This window comes from Rhinoraja longicauda, chromosome 41 (genome assembly GCF_053455715.1).
Source record: "Rhinoraja longicauda isolate Sanriku21f chromosome 41, sRhiLon1.1, whole genome shotgun sequence".
Taxonomy (NCBI): Eukaryota; Metazoa; Chordata; class Chondrichthyes; order Rajiformes; family Arhynchobatidae; genus Rhinoraja; species Rhinoraja longicauda.
Window position 1 is genome coordinate 1,898,230 of NC_135993.1, and position 16,638 is coordinate 1,914,867.

Here is a 16,638-nt window from a genome sequence, read left to right on the forward strand (position 1 = left end):
ATCGGAAAGGTCACCTATCCATGTTCTCCAGAGATGCTGCCTGACCCGCTGAGTTACTCCAGCACTCTGTGAAACGTCACCTATCCATGTTCTCCACAGATGCTGCCTGACTCGCTGAGTTACTCCAGCACTCTGTGAAACGTCACCTATCCATGTTCTCCACAGATGCAGCCTGACCCGCTGAGTTACTCCAGCATTCTGTGAAACGTCACCTATCCACGTTCATCAGAGATGCTGCCTGACCCGCTGAGTTACTCCAGCACTTTTTTGTTATGGAAACAGGCCCTTTGGTCCACTGGGTCCAAGCTGACCATCGATCACCTGTTCACACTATTTCTGTGTTATCCCACTTTCTCATCCACTCCCTACACACTCGGGACAGTTTACAGAGGACAATTAACCTACAATCCCGCAGGTCTTTGGGATGTGAGAGGAAACTGGAGCACTGTGAGGAAACACAAGCAGTCACAGAGAGAGCGTGCAAACTCCGCACAGACAGCACATGTAGGCTGAATTGAACCTGGATCTCTGGTGTTGTGAGGCAGCGGTTTTACCACTGCACACCTGTGCCGGTGATCAATGGTTGGCGAGATCTCAGTGGGCCGAATGGCCTGTTTCCATGTAGTATCTTTTTCAATCAACCTTGGGGATGTGGGAGGGAACCGGAGCACCCTGGAGGAAACCCACGGGGTCGCAAGGAGAACATGTAAACTCCACACAGACAGCACCCAAGGTATCTCGGGACTCTGGCGCCGTGAGGTAGTAGGTCGACCAACTGAGTGTGGGAGGAAACCGGAGCACTGGGAGAAAACCCATGCAGGACACGGTGGCGCAGCGGTAGAGTTGCTGCCTTACAGTGAATGCAGCGCCGGAGACTCGGGTTCGATCCTGACTACGGGCGTTGTCTGTACGGAGTTTGTACGTTCTCCCCGTGACCTGCGTGGGTTTTCTCCGAGATCTTCGCTTTCCTCCCACACTCCAAAGACGTGCAGGTATGTAGGTTAATTGACTGGGTAAATGTTAAAAAAAACTGTCCCTAGTGTGTGTAGGATAGTGTTAGTGTGCGGGGATCGTTGGGCGGCGCGGACTCGGTGGGCCGAAGGGCCTGTTTCCGCGCTGTATCTCTTAAAAATAAAAATAAATAAAAAGAACGTGCATCTTGTGCCTGTTCTTGAGTGATGCAATAGACAGTAGGTGCAGGAGTAGGTCATTCGGCCCTTCGAGCCAGCACCGCCATTCAATGTGATCATGGTGCAGTCACTCGTGAATCTGACCAGCGTGGATGTGTGCTTGCAGGTGTTTCCATTATAACTCAGTGACGTGTATCCAGTCCCGCCAGCAAGCTGTGGTTTTGAGCAGATCGCAGTATTTCATGCAACATATACAGTATATCGCGTACACAATGAGGTGAAACATTCACCAAAGACTGGGGATTTTCTTTTTATACGCGTGTAACAATCATTTCCGTGGTCAAAAATTATAAATAGATCAGGAAATTCGACTGCTACCGTTGTGAATTACTCACCAACCAAGATTGACTGCTGGGCATTCAGCCAACTTGACCAAGGAACCCTCTTCTCAAACATCTTCTGCCTCTCCCTTTCCTTTAAGATCTTTCCTTAATCTGATCACTTGAATTGCCTGAAACATTTAGCATGGAAGCAGGCCCTTCAGCCCACCGAGTCACCAGTTCTTTGTTATCCCTCTTTCTCATCCATCTCCTTGCACACTAGAGGTAATTTACAGAGGGCCGGTTAACCTACAAACCCGCACGTCTTTGGGATGTGGGAGGAAACCGGAGCACCCGGAAGAAACCCACCAACTGGGAGAGCGTGCAAACTCCACACAGACAGCACCCGAGGTTGGGATCGAACCCGGGTCTGGCGCGGTGAGGCAGCAGCTCTACCCGCTGCACCACTGTGCCGACCAGATGCTGCCTGACCTGCTGAATTCCTCCAGCAATTCGTTTTTGTGCATAAAATCACTGTGGGTATTTTTACTGAAGATAGACACAAAATGGTGGAGTAACTCAGCGGGACAGGCAGCATCTCTGGAGAGAAGGAATACAGTAGGTGACGTTTTGGGTCGAGGCTGCCAGAGAGAAGTAGCCTCTATTTAAGTCTGAAGGAGGGTCTCGACCCGAAACGTCACCCATTCCTTCTCTCCAGAGATGCTGCCTGTCCCGCTGAGTTACTCCAGCTTTTTGTGTCTATCGTCAGTGTGAGTAATGGATTTTTTTTGCTCTGTGTCTTGTATAGTTTACAGATTTACTCTTTAAATTTTATACAAAACTTTAAATTGTGCACAAAAACTTTAAGTCTAGCCTCTATTTAGCTTTGCCTTGCAGTCTGCATTCCCACAGCTGAAACCGATCCACTGTGATGAAACCCACGCTCGTGTGCTGTGAGGCAGCAGCTCCACTCGCTGCGCCACTCTGGAGTCCTCTTTTTTAACCAACCATTTTGTAACTTGTCCTAACCTTGTTGTCTTTATTGTTAATGCTCCTGTCCACCACCTGCATATATATTGCAGTTGAACTCCTTGTCTTCTCTGTGGCATGAGGCAACAATTAATAATAAACGCCGATGGGGCGGCACGATGGCGCAGCGGGTAGAGCTGCTGCCTCACAGCGCCAGAGACCCGGGTTCCATCCTGACCACAGGTGCTGCCTATGTGGAGCTTGCACGTTCTCCCCGTGACCTGCGAGGGTTTTCTCCCGGGTGCTCCGGTTTCCTCCCACACTCAAAGACGTGCAGATTTGTAGGTTAATTTGGCTTCGGTAAAAATTGTAAATTGTCCCTCGTGTGTAGGATAGTGCCAGTGTCAGTTCCAGTTTAGTTTATTGTCACGTGTACCGAGCGAGGTACAGTGAAAAGCAGTTGTTGCATACTAACCAGTCAGCGGAAAGACAATACACGATTACAATGGAGCCATTTACAGTGTAATAGATACATGATAAGGGAAGATCGACACAAAATGCTGGAGTAACTCAGCAGGTCAGGCAGCATCTCTGGAGAGAAGGAATGGGTGACGTTCTTTCTCTCCAGAGATGCTGCCTGTCCCACTGAGTTAATCCAGCATTTTGTGTTTATCTTCGGTTTAAACCAGCATCTGCAGTTCCTTCCTACACATACATGATAAGGGAATAAGAAGATAATTGCAGATGCTGGTATAAATCGAAGGTATTTATTCACAAAATGCTGGAGTAACTCAGCAGGTCAGGCAGCATCTCGGGAGAGGAGGAGTGGGTGACGTTTCGGGTCGAGACCCTTCTTAAGGGAATACCGTTTAGTGCAAGGTAAAGCCAGCAAAGTCCGATCAAGGTTAGTCCGTGGAGTGTAAGGGATGATTGTTGGTTGGCTCGGGCTCGGTGGGTCGAAGCTCTTCCCGCGTTGTATCTGTAAAGGATAGGTCTCTAAACTCTATTTAGCTCGATCACTGCGAGAGTGCAGCAACCGTGTGTGTGTTTTCTTACAGGCACCAAGTCACAAGTACAATGGCCACAGCAGCCACGTGACCAACGTTGCCTTTCTCCACGACAGCAGCAGTCTAATCTCCATCGGTGGGAAGGACACTAGCATCATCCAGTGGAGCGTTGTCTAAGATACAGCACTTTATCCAGAGGTGCATTCCAACCGTGCGAGTTGGGAGGTGCTACAAAACTTTCAGCGGGTCCATTCTTGGAAGCCCCCTCAAAGCTGCCATGTTGCTATTTCTTTTCACTGGAGAATGTGGGGCGTGCGATGCCTCGTGTTTACTGTCGATATCTGCACTGAACTCATCCGGAAAAATCTGTCCTTTGGAAAGAGTCACTCGCTAAACTTGAGGACAATCCCAATGCTCCATAAAATCCATCCTCGCTCTCTTTCCCCCCTCGCGCTGTGCAGTTTGTCTCTGTTGCAGTTCTCTCTTGCTGGAATCATGCATGTGTGGCAGGTCTGGGATATTATAGTTGGTGTGGCAAATGGCTCCCTGGTTATGTAGCAAGCTCACTTTGAAATTCCAAGAGGAGTTTTTCCAATTTGAGAAGTGGGGAAAAAGTTGGGAGATTGTGGAGTTGTAAGGGGAATAGGGAAGATGAGGAAGGAATCTAGCCCATCGTTGTCCAACACCTTCCTGATATAGGTGGAAGGAACTGCAGATGTTGGTTTACAAGAAAGCCACAAAGTGGTGGAACAACTCAACATCTCTGGAGGTCGTGGATGGATTACCTTTCGAGTCGGGACCCTTCAGACTGAAATGGCATCTGTCCATTTCCCTCCTCATGGAAATGGACAGAAGATGTTTTAGTCTGAAGAAGGATCCCAACCTTAAACGTTGTCTATCCATGTCCTCATAAGGTCATCAGTGATAGGAATAGAATTAGGCCATTCGGCCCATCAAGTCTACTCCGCCATTCAATCATGGCTAGTCTATCTCTCCCTCCTAACCCCATTCTCCTGCCTTCTCCCCATAACCTCCGACACCCGTACTAATCAAGATTCTATCCAACTCTGCCTTAAGAATATCCACTGACTTGGCCTCCACAGCCTTCTGCGGCAAAAAAAATCACAGATTCACCACCCTCTGACTGAAGAAATTTCTCCTCATCTCCTTCCTAAAAGAAGGTCCTTTAATTCTGAGGCTATGACCTCTAGTCGTCCAGAGATGCTGCCTGACCCACGGAGTTACTCCAGCACTTCCAAACCTAGTTTCTTCTGATTGACGTTGGACGATCCATTCCACTTTGAACTGGGAAGTTTAAAACAGAATCTTGCACCGACCGTATGAAGTGCTCCCAATTGGATATTTTTGGAGGAGACAGGGTATATATACTACTTTATCATTCCTTTTTGATTCCCTTCTAAATCTGAATCATGATTCCCCAACTGCTCCACCTAGGGTTGCCAACTTCCTCACTCCCAAATACGGGACAAGGTGACGCCCGCGCCGCACGTGACCTCACCCAGCCAGCGGCCACGCGCTCCCGCTCCACCAATGGCGGCCGCCATTGGTGGAGCGGGAGCGCGTGGCCGCTGGCTGGGTGAGGTCACATGAGGCGCGGGGCGGTGACGTCACCCTTTGTCCCTTATTTGGGAATGAGGAAGTTGGCAACCGTACTAATACGGGACAAGGGCGGTCCCGTACGGACAAACCAATTTGGCCCAAAATACGCTAATAAGGGACAGTTGGCAACCCTAGCTCCACCCCACCAGTGGTTCAGTGTGGTGTGAATGGAATTGCTGTGATCTTTTTTGTTTTTCTTCCTTCTACTGAGAAAGCCATGGTTTGCAGTGACTCTCCTGGCGTGGAGTAACTTGTGGGGGATTTTAGTCAAAGCTTTTTGTGGTTCCCTCGAAATGTTTCCAGACCATTCCTGTGCTAGAACCACCAAAGAGCCAAAGGAAATGCGGAGGTTGATTTGGAAGCTTTATTTGTTTTGGCTTGAGACCCAATCATAAATTGCTCTGAAGTTAAATACCATCAGGATTGCCGACCGACCACACTTTGTGTGATTTTAAAAAAAACCAAATAAAGCTTCCAAATTAAATTGGACTTTTTACTCGATTCCCACAAAGTGATTGATTGCGATCATTGTGTTTAAGTGGGGAAAGATTGTGGTTTGAGAAGGCCCTTATTTTTTTTTACATAGGAAAAAAAACTGCAGATGCTGGTTTAAATCGAAGGTAGACATAAAATGCTGGAGTAACTCAACGGGTCAGGCAGCATCTCTGGAGGTGACGTTTCAAGTCTGAAGAAGGGTCTCGACCCAAAACGTCACCCATTCCTTCTCTCCAGAGATGCTGCCTGATCTGCTGAGTTACTCCAGCATTTTGTGTGTGCCTTTTTTTTTGGTTGGAATTGTTTTGGGTCATTGGTTTATGCCTGAAACGTTGCATACATTTTAGACTCTGTGAGATACTGGCATATAATATTCCAGGTGGGTGGCCCAATATTTCCTTTCTCTTAGCTTTGTGGGTGACTGGCTCTTGGTGTAATTTTTTAATGTGTAGCCCGTTTTTAACCAGCTTTGCTGGCACACTAAATCTCTGGGCGTTTCATTTAATGGCGATCACAACCTCAGGCCCACAGTGTCAGAGCTGCAAATTGTAATGTTGGATTGGGTCTGGCTGATGCAGTGTGAGCTGGCAAAATGGACATCTTGTAGAGAGAGGAGACACAAGGAACTGCAGATGTTGGAACTTTGTGGGGAACACAAAGTGCTGGAGTAACTCAGCGGGTCAGGCAGCATCTCTGGAGGACATGGATAGGTGACGTTTCACAGAGTGCTGGAGTAACTCAACGGGTCAGGCAGCATCTGTGGAGAACATGGATAGGTGACGTTTCACAGAGTGCTGGAGTAACTCAGCGGGTCAGGCAGCATCTCTGGAGGAGATGAATTGGCGACACTTTGGGTCAACACCCATCCACCTACCAGCACCCTTCTACAACTCTAGCACTAACCCTGGTTGGGTCTGCAATTGGAGTCCTGGATAGGGCGATCTGTTACCTTGTTATTGGTTGTCCATGACATAAATTGCAAACTATTTGGTTGATTTTCTGGTAGCCTTTCAAGCAGGCTCATTGAAACTCTCAGACCAACTGGAGACGGGCAAGAGAGACGTCCATGCCTGTAGCATCTCTGTTTCGAGACAACACAATGCAGGTCGATGATCGAGGCCAGCAAGATACGTTGAATATGTTCAATATCTGGTGGCAAAGGCAAATGTTACAGAGGAGGGGAAAATTGTTAACCCCAGCCAATCATAATCTTCCTGCAACTTCCTGTAACTTTGGCTTCTCAGTAAAGCTGTCAAACCCATGGAAGAGTATGATCGTGTGGCAGCCATCTGACATAGTGGCCTATAACGAGCAGTGGTGTTTTAATTGAATTTCCCAATTCTCTGAAACAGGTTGTGAGAAGGGGAAATTTTTATTCTCGCATTTTGCTAAAGTCTAAAATCAAAAGTTTACATTGCGGGAAGAAGTCAGGCCTGGGTTGGGTCTAGATTGTTGATCCAATCCCCAGCTTTTCCCTTGGAGCTTACAACTTTCTTTGATTCAGGAAGTCTAAGAGTCACAGGGCCTCACAACTTGCGAGCATTCTGTGTTTCAAAATACTCCCTATTTTGATCCCTGGGTGAGATTAGAACTGGAAGAGCCCAGTTTTGATTTTGTTTTCCACATGACTTTTGTTTTACATAGAAAAAGATTTAAGAAATATACTTCTTGATTGAAGGTGTAGAAGTTTATTTGATTCTCTCAGATGTAAATGTGTGTATTTTCTCAGGTGAGATTTATAAGATAATTATTTTGTGTAACTTTAAGAATAGATATTGATATGGAACACCATCTTCTACTTCAGTGAGTTAATTTTCTGCTTGTGTGCTAACAGATAAAATTATTAAATACAATGATGTTCCTTTTATTACAGAAACTTAGAAAACAGAAGCAGTGGTAGGCCATTCAGCCCTTCCAGCCTATTCAATGGCATCAGAGAGTCAGAGAGCCTTAGGCGTGGAAACAGGGGGAGTGGGGGGGGGAGCAGAATCCCAGAGGGAATCCCATGTGGTCACTGGGTAAATGTTGCCCTTTGTATGGAGTTTGAATTAAGGTCAGGATTAGATGCAGGTCACTGAATGTGCAAGACAACAACTCTACTGGCTGTTACTGTCCACAGCCAACAGGGCAGCGATGAGGAACTGCAGACGCTGGTTCACAGCAAAAGACACAAAGTGCCGGAGTAACTCAGTAGATCAGGCACTATCTCTGGAGAACAAGGTTAGGCGGCGATGGGTGAAGATGGGTCTCAGCCCCCGAAATGCCATCTATTCACGCTCTCTGGAGATGCTGCCAGATCTGCTGAGTTACTCCAGCACGTTGTGTGGATGCATGAAAATCTGGCTTCCGAGAAAGAATTGAAGAAATGTAACACAAAGGTGAGCGGTGTCTGATGGAGTCAACGACATCGGTCTCCCGCTAGAATCCAGTGGACGATAATGCACATTTTGCCAAAATCGGCACAAGTAGAAGAAGAATTCTGATTGGCTGAAGGTATTACACATAAAACATTTCATTTCATTTGTCTTGAGTATCATTCACTCACTCACTAATTCAATTGTCACTTGGTGGTCAAACAAATGCAACTGAGGGCATTGTGATGTAATGTAAAGGCATTATTGGTAAGTGGAACTCTGTGATCTCAAGTTATAATCTAGTGAACCTGTTTTGTACTTTTGCAGGAAACCCGTTGTGACCCTGTGTCTGTGAGCTCGATCATTTTGGAACCCAATGCACATCACTTCTTTTGTTAGTGCCTGAATGCTGTATTGGTGTTTTGCTTAGCGTGACGTTATTAGTAACTAAGTGGGAATCTATTGCACATGAACTGACCATCAAGTTGTTTTCTTTGTGTCTTTGTGTGTGTGTATGTGTCTCTTCACATTTCCTCTTCTCTTCTGAAAACACTCAGAGGTGGAGGGAGATTGGGATAACTGGAGATTAACGATGGTGGCTGGGAAGTGTACCTATATATTCACTCAATGCCAACTCCTATCCAAAGGGAGTAAAGTTAGCCAATGTGGATAAGTGCAGAAGCCAAACTTAACACTGGATAAGACAACACATTGATCATTAGTTCAGAGGGGTGGGGTGGGGGGGGGGAATTTCATCACAGTGACCAACAGCCAACTTCAACATCCAAACCACTGGGTCAAGCAACAGATTGGATAATCTACGGTTAGGAACACGAAACTGCAACATGGACAGATCGTGGGATGAAATATTTGGAGATGTTCCTGAATAATACAGGCGGACTTTAAAAAAATGAGTCCTTTGCAGCTCTTGTTTCACCGAAGACTTGTTCTCTCTGGTTTGTTGGTTATGCGGTCACTCGAGCAACAACTGATCCACACAGCTCATCCTGCAATGGTGCCTCTGAATCCTCGTTATGCTGCTAGACTTTTTGAGAAACCCAAGGAGTGAAGAGCAACTCCTGACTGAAGTGGTTGGAAGACCAGTGGACATATTCAGCGAAGAAAAGCCATCCGAGAGAGGACCCCATGTGCAGCGGGGAAGCGAGTGGAACAAGTGTGGCTTGTTTCATGGTGGTGGTTACTTCTGGACTAAGACGCAGACTGATATGTGGACGGGAAGGAAAGGCAGTGGTGAATTCTTGCAGCAAATTTTGATTTTGCAAGTGAAGGTTGGCTGGTCAGATCCAAGAAGCTGAGAGTTTCGGATATTGGATTTTTGGGGTGCAGATCATAAATTTGCCCCCAACTCTCTTCCAAGCTCTCAGAAACCCACGTTGGCTTTCCAATTGCCACATTAGATGCCCCACTTTTGACACTCGGCAGTCTCACTTATGAAGTCAATGGATGCAGAAAATGGAAAAGGTCAATGGACAGATGATGGTTTGGGATGGAGTTCGTTATTAGTTGAAAGTTAGAGGCTATTTAAAAGAGGCTATGTTAGGGCGTTAGCTGAAGGGATGGTCTTTTGTGTGACCGTTCAGAGAGGACCAATAGATAGGGGTAATTTCCATTGGAAACCGGAAAATAAAATGCAGATGCTGGAAACCTGAGATCAACAAAATGCTGGCAACACTCGACCCATCAAGTATCTTCTGTGGGAAAAAAAACGGTTCATGGATTCTTCATCAGAACTAATGAACAAGTTCAAACCCAATAACACGCAAAGGGTCGTGGACCTGAAACGTTAGCTGTTTCTATCTCCACAGGTGCTGCCTGACCCGTTGAGTGTTTCCAGCATTTCTTGTTCTCTGGATATGTGCAGAAGTAATGAGGATAGAAGTAGATTGTAAGAGGACATAGACTGGCAGAAGGGAGAGATAAGTAGCAGGTGACGTTTAGACGAAGTGTGGAAATGATGTCGTTTTGGCTGAAAGAATAAGAGAAAGTGGATGCATCGGCACAGTCCTAAAGGAAGAGAAGGAATAAAGGAGTTGCATGTATTGGTGCTTAAATCGTGGACAGGGTTATTAGTTAGCTCCTGTGGAGACAAGGGTCAACAAAGCATTTGAGGGTCTTACCTTTGTAAATGGAGGCTTGGAGCACAAGAAAAACAACACAAAGTGCTGGAACTCAGCAGATCAGGCATCATCTCTGGAGATGCTAGGAACTGCAGATGCTGGTTTGCAGAGGAAAAACAACACAAAGCGCTGGAGTAACTAGGAGAGGTCAAGCTTGGAGCACAAAAGCAGGCAGGTTATGCTGAGACGCGAGAGGTTGCAAATGCTGGAACCTTGAGAGAAAGAACAAAGTGCTGGAGTAGCTCGGTGGGCCAGTCGGCAGCATCTGTGGAGGGAAATTGATGGTCAACATTTTGTCCGTCTAGTTCTCTTCTCGGATGCTGCCTGACCTGTTGAGTTCCACCTGCGGGTTATGTTGAGCCTTTTGAGAACACTAGTTAGACTACATCCAGGTGTCACCACTCCTCCACAAGGGTCTGAACGTCCTGGTGAGGAATCAGTGTACTCCAAGGATGAAGGACTCTAGCGACAAGATTACACTGGAGAACCTTGGGTGGGTCTTCCCTTGAACAAAGAAGGTAGAAAGATCTGCCACGTGGACATCAGTAGATAGTTCAAAGACCAGGGACCGCCGAGCTTGAAGAATGAGCCAGAGACTTGTTTAAGAAGGAAAAATATTTCATGCGTATCGGGGCGGCACATTGGTGCAGTGGTAGAGTTGCTGCCTTGCAGCGCTGTTTGGGGGGAGTTTGTACATTCTCCCCATGACCGCGTGGGTTTTATCCGAGATCTTCAGGGTTCCCTCCCACACTCCAAAGACGTACAGGCTTGCAGGTTAATTGGCTTGGTATCAATGTAAAGTTGTCCCTAGGGTTGTGTTAATGTGCGGGGATCTCTGGTCGGTGCAGAGTCGGTCGGCCGAAGGGCTTGTTTCCACACCATATCTCTAAACTAAACTAAGAAACTAAATAATTACAATCTGGAATTCATTGACTCTGTTTCCACCAGCGATTGATGTATTTCTCATCTCCTCAGACAAGTTCTTAATTCAATTGTACAGACCTGGCGTAAAGTTTTCATTTTTCCCCAAACGGGATGAGCATTGCTATCAAAAAACTGCACTTTGTACATGAAGGTTGGAGTTTGGGCAGAGATGTGGTCAGGAATGGCTCAGAGGGTGGAACAGGGATAAAATGAATTGGCTGAAACACTCCTTATATTTTTTATAATTATTTAAAAATGCCAGTCTGACTGAATAAAGTTACTAAGCATTGAGCCATCTCCAAGATGCAAGAGATTCAATAGAATACGACACACACTGGGCTAGTGTGGACAACTTGTAAATGTTATCCATTGAACCAAGGTGGGAGGCACAGATGATGCCAACCTTCGGCAATCATAACTTGACGCAATGAGATAGATTGCTTGCAGGCAAATACGCCATTGACTGCCCGCTATCTAGGTTTTCCATCACCTTAGTAAACTACTGGAGATGGATGAGTTACCAGAAATATCCACAAAATGGTAGAGCACCTCAGCGGGACAGGTAGCATCTCTGGAGAGAAGGAATGGGGTTACCAAGGCAGTTCAGAATAGAAGAAAGTCATCGTAACAAGATGTCGAGGTAAGATTCATGGGTTATCATTGATTATATCTCTGACTCAATCTAGTTAATTTGTTTATAGATATCCTATTCTTATTGTGGGCCTAGCCTAAAACAACACTGAGTTACTTTCCTATTGAGGCACCACAATGAGTTACTATTCCAAATTGGAAGGCATCACAATGTTGGCACTGGCTACCATCTCCTCTTGTTTTTGATGGGTTTCCAGTTGTGGTAGTGGTGAGGTGCAGGCGATTGGTCAGAGTGGTTACTGATTTAGTCAATGCCAACTGCTTGAATCAAGTTCAGCTGGGATTTTTCAGTTAAAAAAAAAGAAGAAACACAATTAGGGTCCATACCCTGTCCACCGTGGGAGTGGAAGAGATACCAGGAGTGAATCTTGGCCATGGCAGATGTTGGCAAGCAACCACAAGGCAGGGAGGGAAGAAGGCTGATGCCCAGTTAGTTGGCTCCTTCCCATTGACCATGACTTCTGCAGGGCTAGATTTCTCATGGACCACCATTTTGTGTACTCAACAGCAAAAAGCAAAACAGTTCTCAAGTGACCAAACCAAATGGGAAAAGACCAAGGTCGTGCAATGGAAATAAATTCCATGGAAGTTGATGGGAATGTGGTGGAAAGATGATGAAGCATTATCTGTGAGACTTTGAAAGTCTCTCTCAATGTAACTGGTGAGATGGTCGAGAGTAGACTTAATCTTTGACCCTGCCTTTCAGGGTAAGGTGATAATAGTCTTGGCTTGCACCCGGTCCAATATGCTAAGCCACTATGAAACCTGACTCTACCGTGTTTAATCTTGCTGTGAAGGATTGTTATATTCTGATTGTTACAGATTGGTTATTGTGTAAGCAGACCTGTATGGTTTATGCATGGTTATTTTTATATCCTGGAATTAAATCTTTATAACCAAAATATACTAGCGCGCTTATGGAGCTGGAGAAACAGAAATATTAAGATGGCTTTTTAGCTGCATTGCAGTTTTTTTTTAAAACAGAGAATTTATGTTGTGAGTGTACATTTGATCAAATAAAATATGGAAACATGTTTTTGTGTCATGATTGTTTTGGGGATTATATAAATAGGGGCATATTCTGGACAGGTAGGAGTGAAATTGCATTACCAATTGGAAGTCTTATTACCAATCTCCTTGTATATAAAGAGACATATTGTATTGTATTGGAAAGAATAAGAAGGAACTACACCAAAGATTGACACAAAATGCTGGAGTAACTCAGCGGGACAGGCAGTGTCTCTGGAGAGAAGGAATGGGTGATGATTCGGGTCGAGACTGGGTCTGAGAAAGGGTCTTAATGGTCCTTTATTGTCATGTGTACTGAGGTTCAGTGAAATTTGATTTACCATACAGTCATGCCGAAAAAGCAACAAGATACACAACTACACAAGAATTTAAACCTACACAGCCACAGCGGCTTGTGAGAATGCCCAGGGCACACGGGATAAGCTGAGACCCAGGGCCATCAGTTCAATGTCCGGGCCACACACACACACACACACACACGCGCGCTCTTCACCGCGATGTGACCAGAGTTGTACCGACCGCTGTCTCTCTCTCTCTGCAGTCCCTGTCCGCCCGGACAGTCAGAATGCCGTCCACACTCGCACCAGACTCGGGGTGATCGAAGCTCCCGCGATCGGGGCGGTCGAAGCTCCTGCGGCTGGAGCTCCTGAAGCCAGCTCCACGATGTTAGGCCGCAGTGCGGACAGAGATACGATACAGAAAAAGTCTCGTCTCCGTCGAGGGAAGAGATTTAAAAAATTTCCCCCAACCCCCCCCCACATAATACAAAACTAAAGATACACAAAAACAGACTTAAAAACAAACATAAGAAGAAAGGGCGAGGCTGCCACGCATGGCCCAAAGCATCACCCATTCCTTCTCTCCAGAAACATGGGTTTGGTTCTGACTACGGGTGCTGTCCGTAAGGAGTTTGTACGTTCTTCCTGTGACCACATGGGTTTTCTCTGAGTGCTCCAGTTTCCACCCACACACCAAAGACGTGCAGGTTTGCCGGTTCAATGATACGAGTATACTTTACTGTCATGTACAATGTCTCAGTGCAATGGGATTCTTTGTTTCCTGCGTACAGTCCTGTAAAATAGACAATAGACAATAGGTGCAGGAGGAGGCCATTCGGCCCTTCGAGCCAGCACCGCCATTCAATGTGATCATGGCTGATCATTCTCAATCAGTACCCCGTTCCTGCCTTCTCCCCATACCCCCTGACTCCGCTATCCTTAAGAGCTCTATCTAGCTCTCTCTTGAATGCATTCAGAGAATTGGCCTCCACTGCCTTCTGAGGCAGAGAATTCCACAGATTCACAACTCTCTGACTGAAAAAGTTTTTCCTCGTCTCAGTTCTAAATGGCTTACCCCTTATTCTTAAACTGTGTGGCCCCTTGTTCTGGACTCCCCCAACATTGGGAACATGTTTCCTGCCTCTAACGTGTCCAACCCCTTAATAATCTTATACGTTTCGATAAGATCTCCTCTCATCCTTCTAAATTCCAGTGTATACAAGCCTAGTCGCTCCAGACTTTCAACATATGATAGTCCCGCCATACAGCAAACGTTACCTGGGCCCGACACAAAGAGTCACCAAGTTTCTGGTGCTGACAAAGTTTTCATAAAGTTGTTAATTGTCCTTAGTGTGTAGGATAGTGCTAGTGTACGGGGGGATCGCTGGTCGGCGTGGACTCGGTGGGCCGAAGGGCCAGTTTCCTCGCTGTATCTCGGCTTGTACTCGCTGGAATTTAGAAGATTGAGGGGGGATCTTATAGAAACTTACAAAATTCTTAAGGGGTTGGACAGGCTAGATGCAGGAAGATTGTTCCCGATGTTGGGGAAGTCCAGAACAAGGGGTTACAGTTTAAGGATAAGGGGGAAGTCTTTTAGGACCGAGATGAGAACGTTTTTTTTCACACAGAGAGTGGTGAATCTGTGGAATTCTCTGCCACAGAAGGTAGTTGAGGCCAGTTCATTGGCTATATTTAAGAGGGAGTTAGATGTGGCCCTTGTGGCTAAAGGGATCAGGGGATATGGAGAGAAGGCAGGTACGGGATACTGAGTTGGATGATCAGCCATGATCATATTGAATGGCGGTGCGTACAGGCTCGAAGGGCCGAATGGCCTACTCCTGCACCTATTTTCTATGTTTCTATGTTTCTAAGTCTCAGTACTCTTTAAGAGATGTAAATCTGCATGGAGGTCACATTATTGCAGAGATTCAGGTTAAACTTGGATCATGTTCTGGAAGTCACATTCCCGGCAGAAACAGGTCACCGTGTACTGATTGAAACTCCGGACAGCATGGTTTCACTCATTACTCTTGTACAACCAAGCAGCACTCTTAAATCTGAGGAAGGGTCTCGACCTGAAACATCACCCCTTCCTTCTCTCCAGAGATGCTGCCTGACCCGCTGAGTTACTCCAGCGTTTTGTGTCTACCTTTTTTGTGTCTATCTTCGGTTTAAACCAGAATCTGCAGTTCCTTCTAACACAGGAACTGCAGATGCTGGATTAAACCTAAGACAGACGCAAAAAGTTGGAGTAACTCGGCAGCTCAGTCAGACAATAGACAATAGACAATAGGTGCAGGAGTAGGCCATTCAGCCCTTCGAGCCAGCACCGCCATTCAATGCGATCATGGCTGATCACTCTCAATCAGTACCCCGTTCCTGCCTTCTCCCCATACCCCCTCACTCCGCTATCCTTAAGAGCTCTATCCAGCTCTCTCTTGAAAGCATCCAACAAACTGGCCTCCACTGCCTTCTGAGGCAGAGAATTCCACACCTTCACCACTCTCTGACTGAAAAAGTTCTTCCTCATCTCCGTTCTAAATGGCCTACCCCCTTATTCTTAAACTGTGGCCCCTTGTTCTGGTCAGCATCTCTGGAGAGAAGGAACGGGTGACGTTTTGGGTCTCGACTCGAAACATCACCCATCCGTTTTGTCCAGAGATGCTGTCTGACCCACTGAGCACATTTTTGAAGATAGACAGAAAATGCTGGAGGAACTCAGTGGGACGGGCAGCATCTCTGGGGAGAAGGAATGGGTGACGTTTCAGGTCAAGACGTCACCCATTCCTTCTCCACAGATGCTGCCTGACCCGCTGAGTTACTCCAGCATTTTGTATCCATCTCCGATTTAAACCAGCATCTGCAGTTCTTTCCCACACAATACTGTTAAATCCCTTGACTCAGAATCATCCTTTAGTATTCCCGATCGCGTGCTAATTTGCCGATGCCATTTTACTGCAAATGCTTACTTAACTAAAGCAACAAAAAAAATCATTTTGTCAAAAGCCCCAGGTCAGCGAAATGGTTTTGCTTTGAATGGGATGAATAGTTTGGGGAGTTATGTTACTTTGGCACCTTTGGGAGTTCTATCATTCTGCCGTTTATGACTCAATATTCATTGCAGAATGATTCAAAGAATGCTGGAAACCTAAACCTAATTGATCTATTTATGACTCTGAGAGTTTAACAAAGGTACTGATACTTGATTTTAGAATCTCTTTTGAATGACTGAGATTAATTGCTCAGAGACACATTTTTTCTCCTGGCTAATGCAGTTGATAAGGCAAGCACTTATCCAGTTGGGAAGGCCAGCTTTGGTTCCTGAACTTCATAAATTCACAAGTCATAGGAGTAGAATTCAGCCCATCAAGTCCACTCCGCCATTCAATCATGGCTGATCTATCTCTCCCTCCTAACCCCATTCTCCTGCCTTCTCCCCATAACCCCTGACACCCGTACTAATCAAGAATCTATCCATCTCTGCCTTAGAAATGTCCACTGACTTGGCCTCCACAGCCTTCTGTGGCAATGAATTCCACAGATTCACCGCCCTCTGACTAATGAAATTCCTCCTCATCTCCTTCCTAAAGGAACGTCCTTTAATTCTGAGGCTGTGCCCTCTGGTCCTAGACTCTCCCACTAGTGGAAACATCCTCTCCACATCCACTCTATCCAGGCTAGCTTTGGTTCCTGATCTGATTAAGAGGTGGGGGGCGGGGTGAA

The 16,638-nt window shown here is 46.2% G+C and overlaps 1 protein-coding gene across 2 annotated transcripts in view; it reads left to right on the top strand.

The window, feature by feature from the left end:
* The window catches only part of eml2 (EMAP like 2), a 92,849-nt gene extending 80,228 nt beyond the window's left edge, over nt 1–12,621 (top strand). The window contains exon 21 of one of the 2 annotated variants that reach the window (XM_078431036.1): nt 8,223–12,621. In XM_078431036.1, the coding sequence (XP_078287162.1) occupies nt 8,223–8,294 (72 nt within the window). In that variant the 3' untranslated portion in view covers nt 8,295–12,621. Of the gene's footprint in view, nt 1–3,477; nt 4,926–8,222 lie in introns of those variants that run through there. The other variant, XM_078431035.1, reaches the window with a different exon arrangement.
* The last annotated feature ends 4,017 nt before the right edge of the window (nt 12,622–16,638 follow it).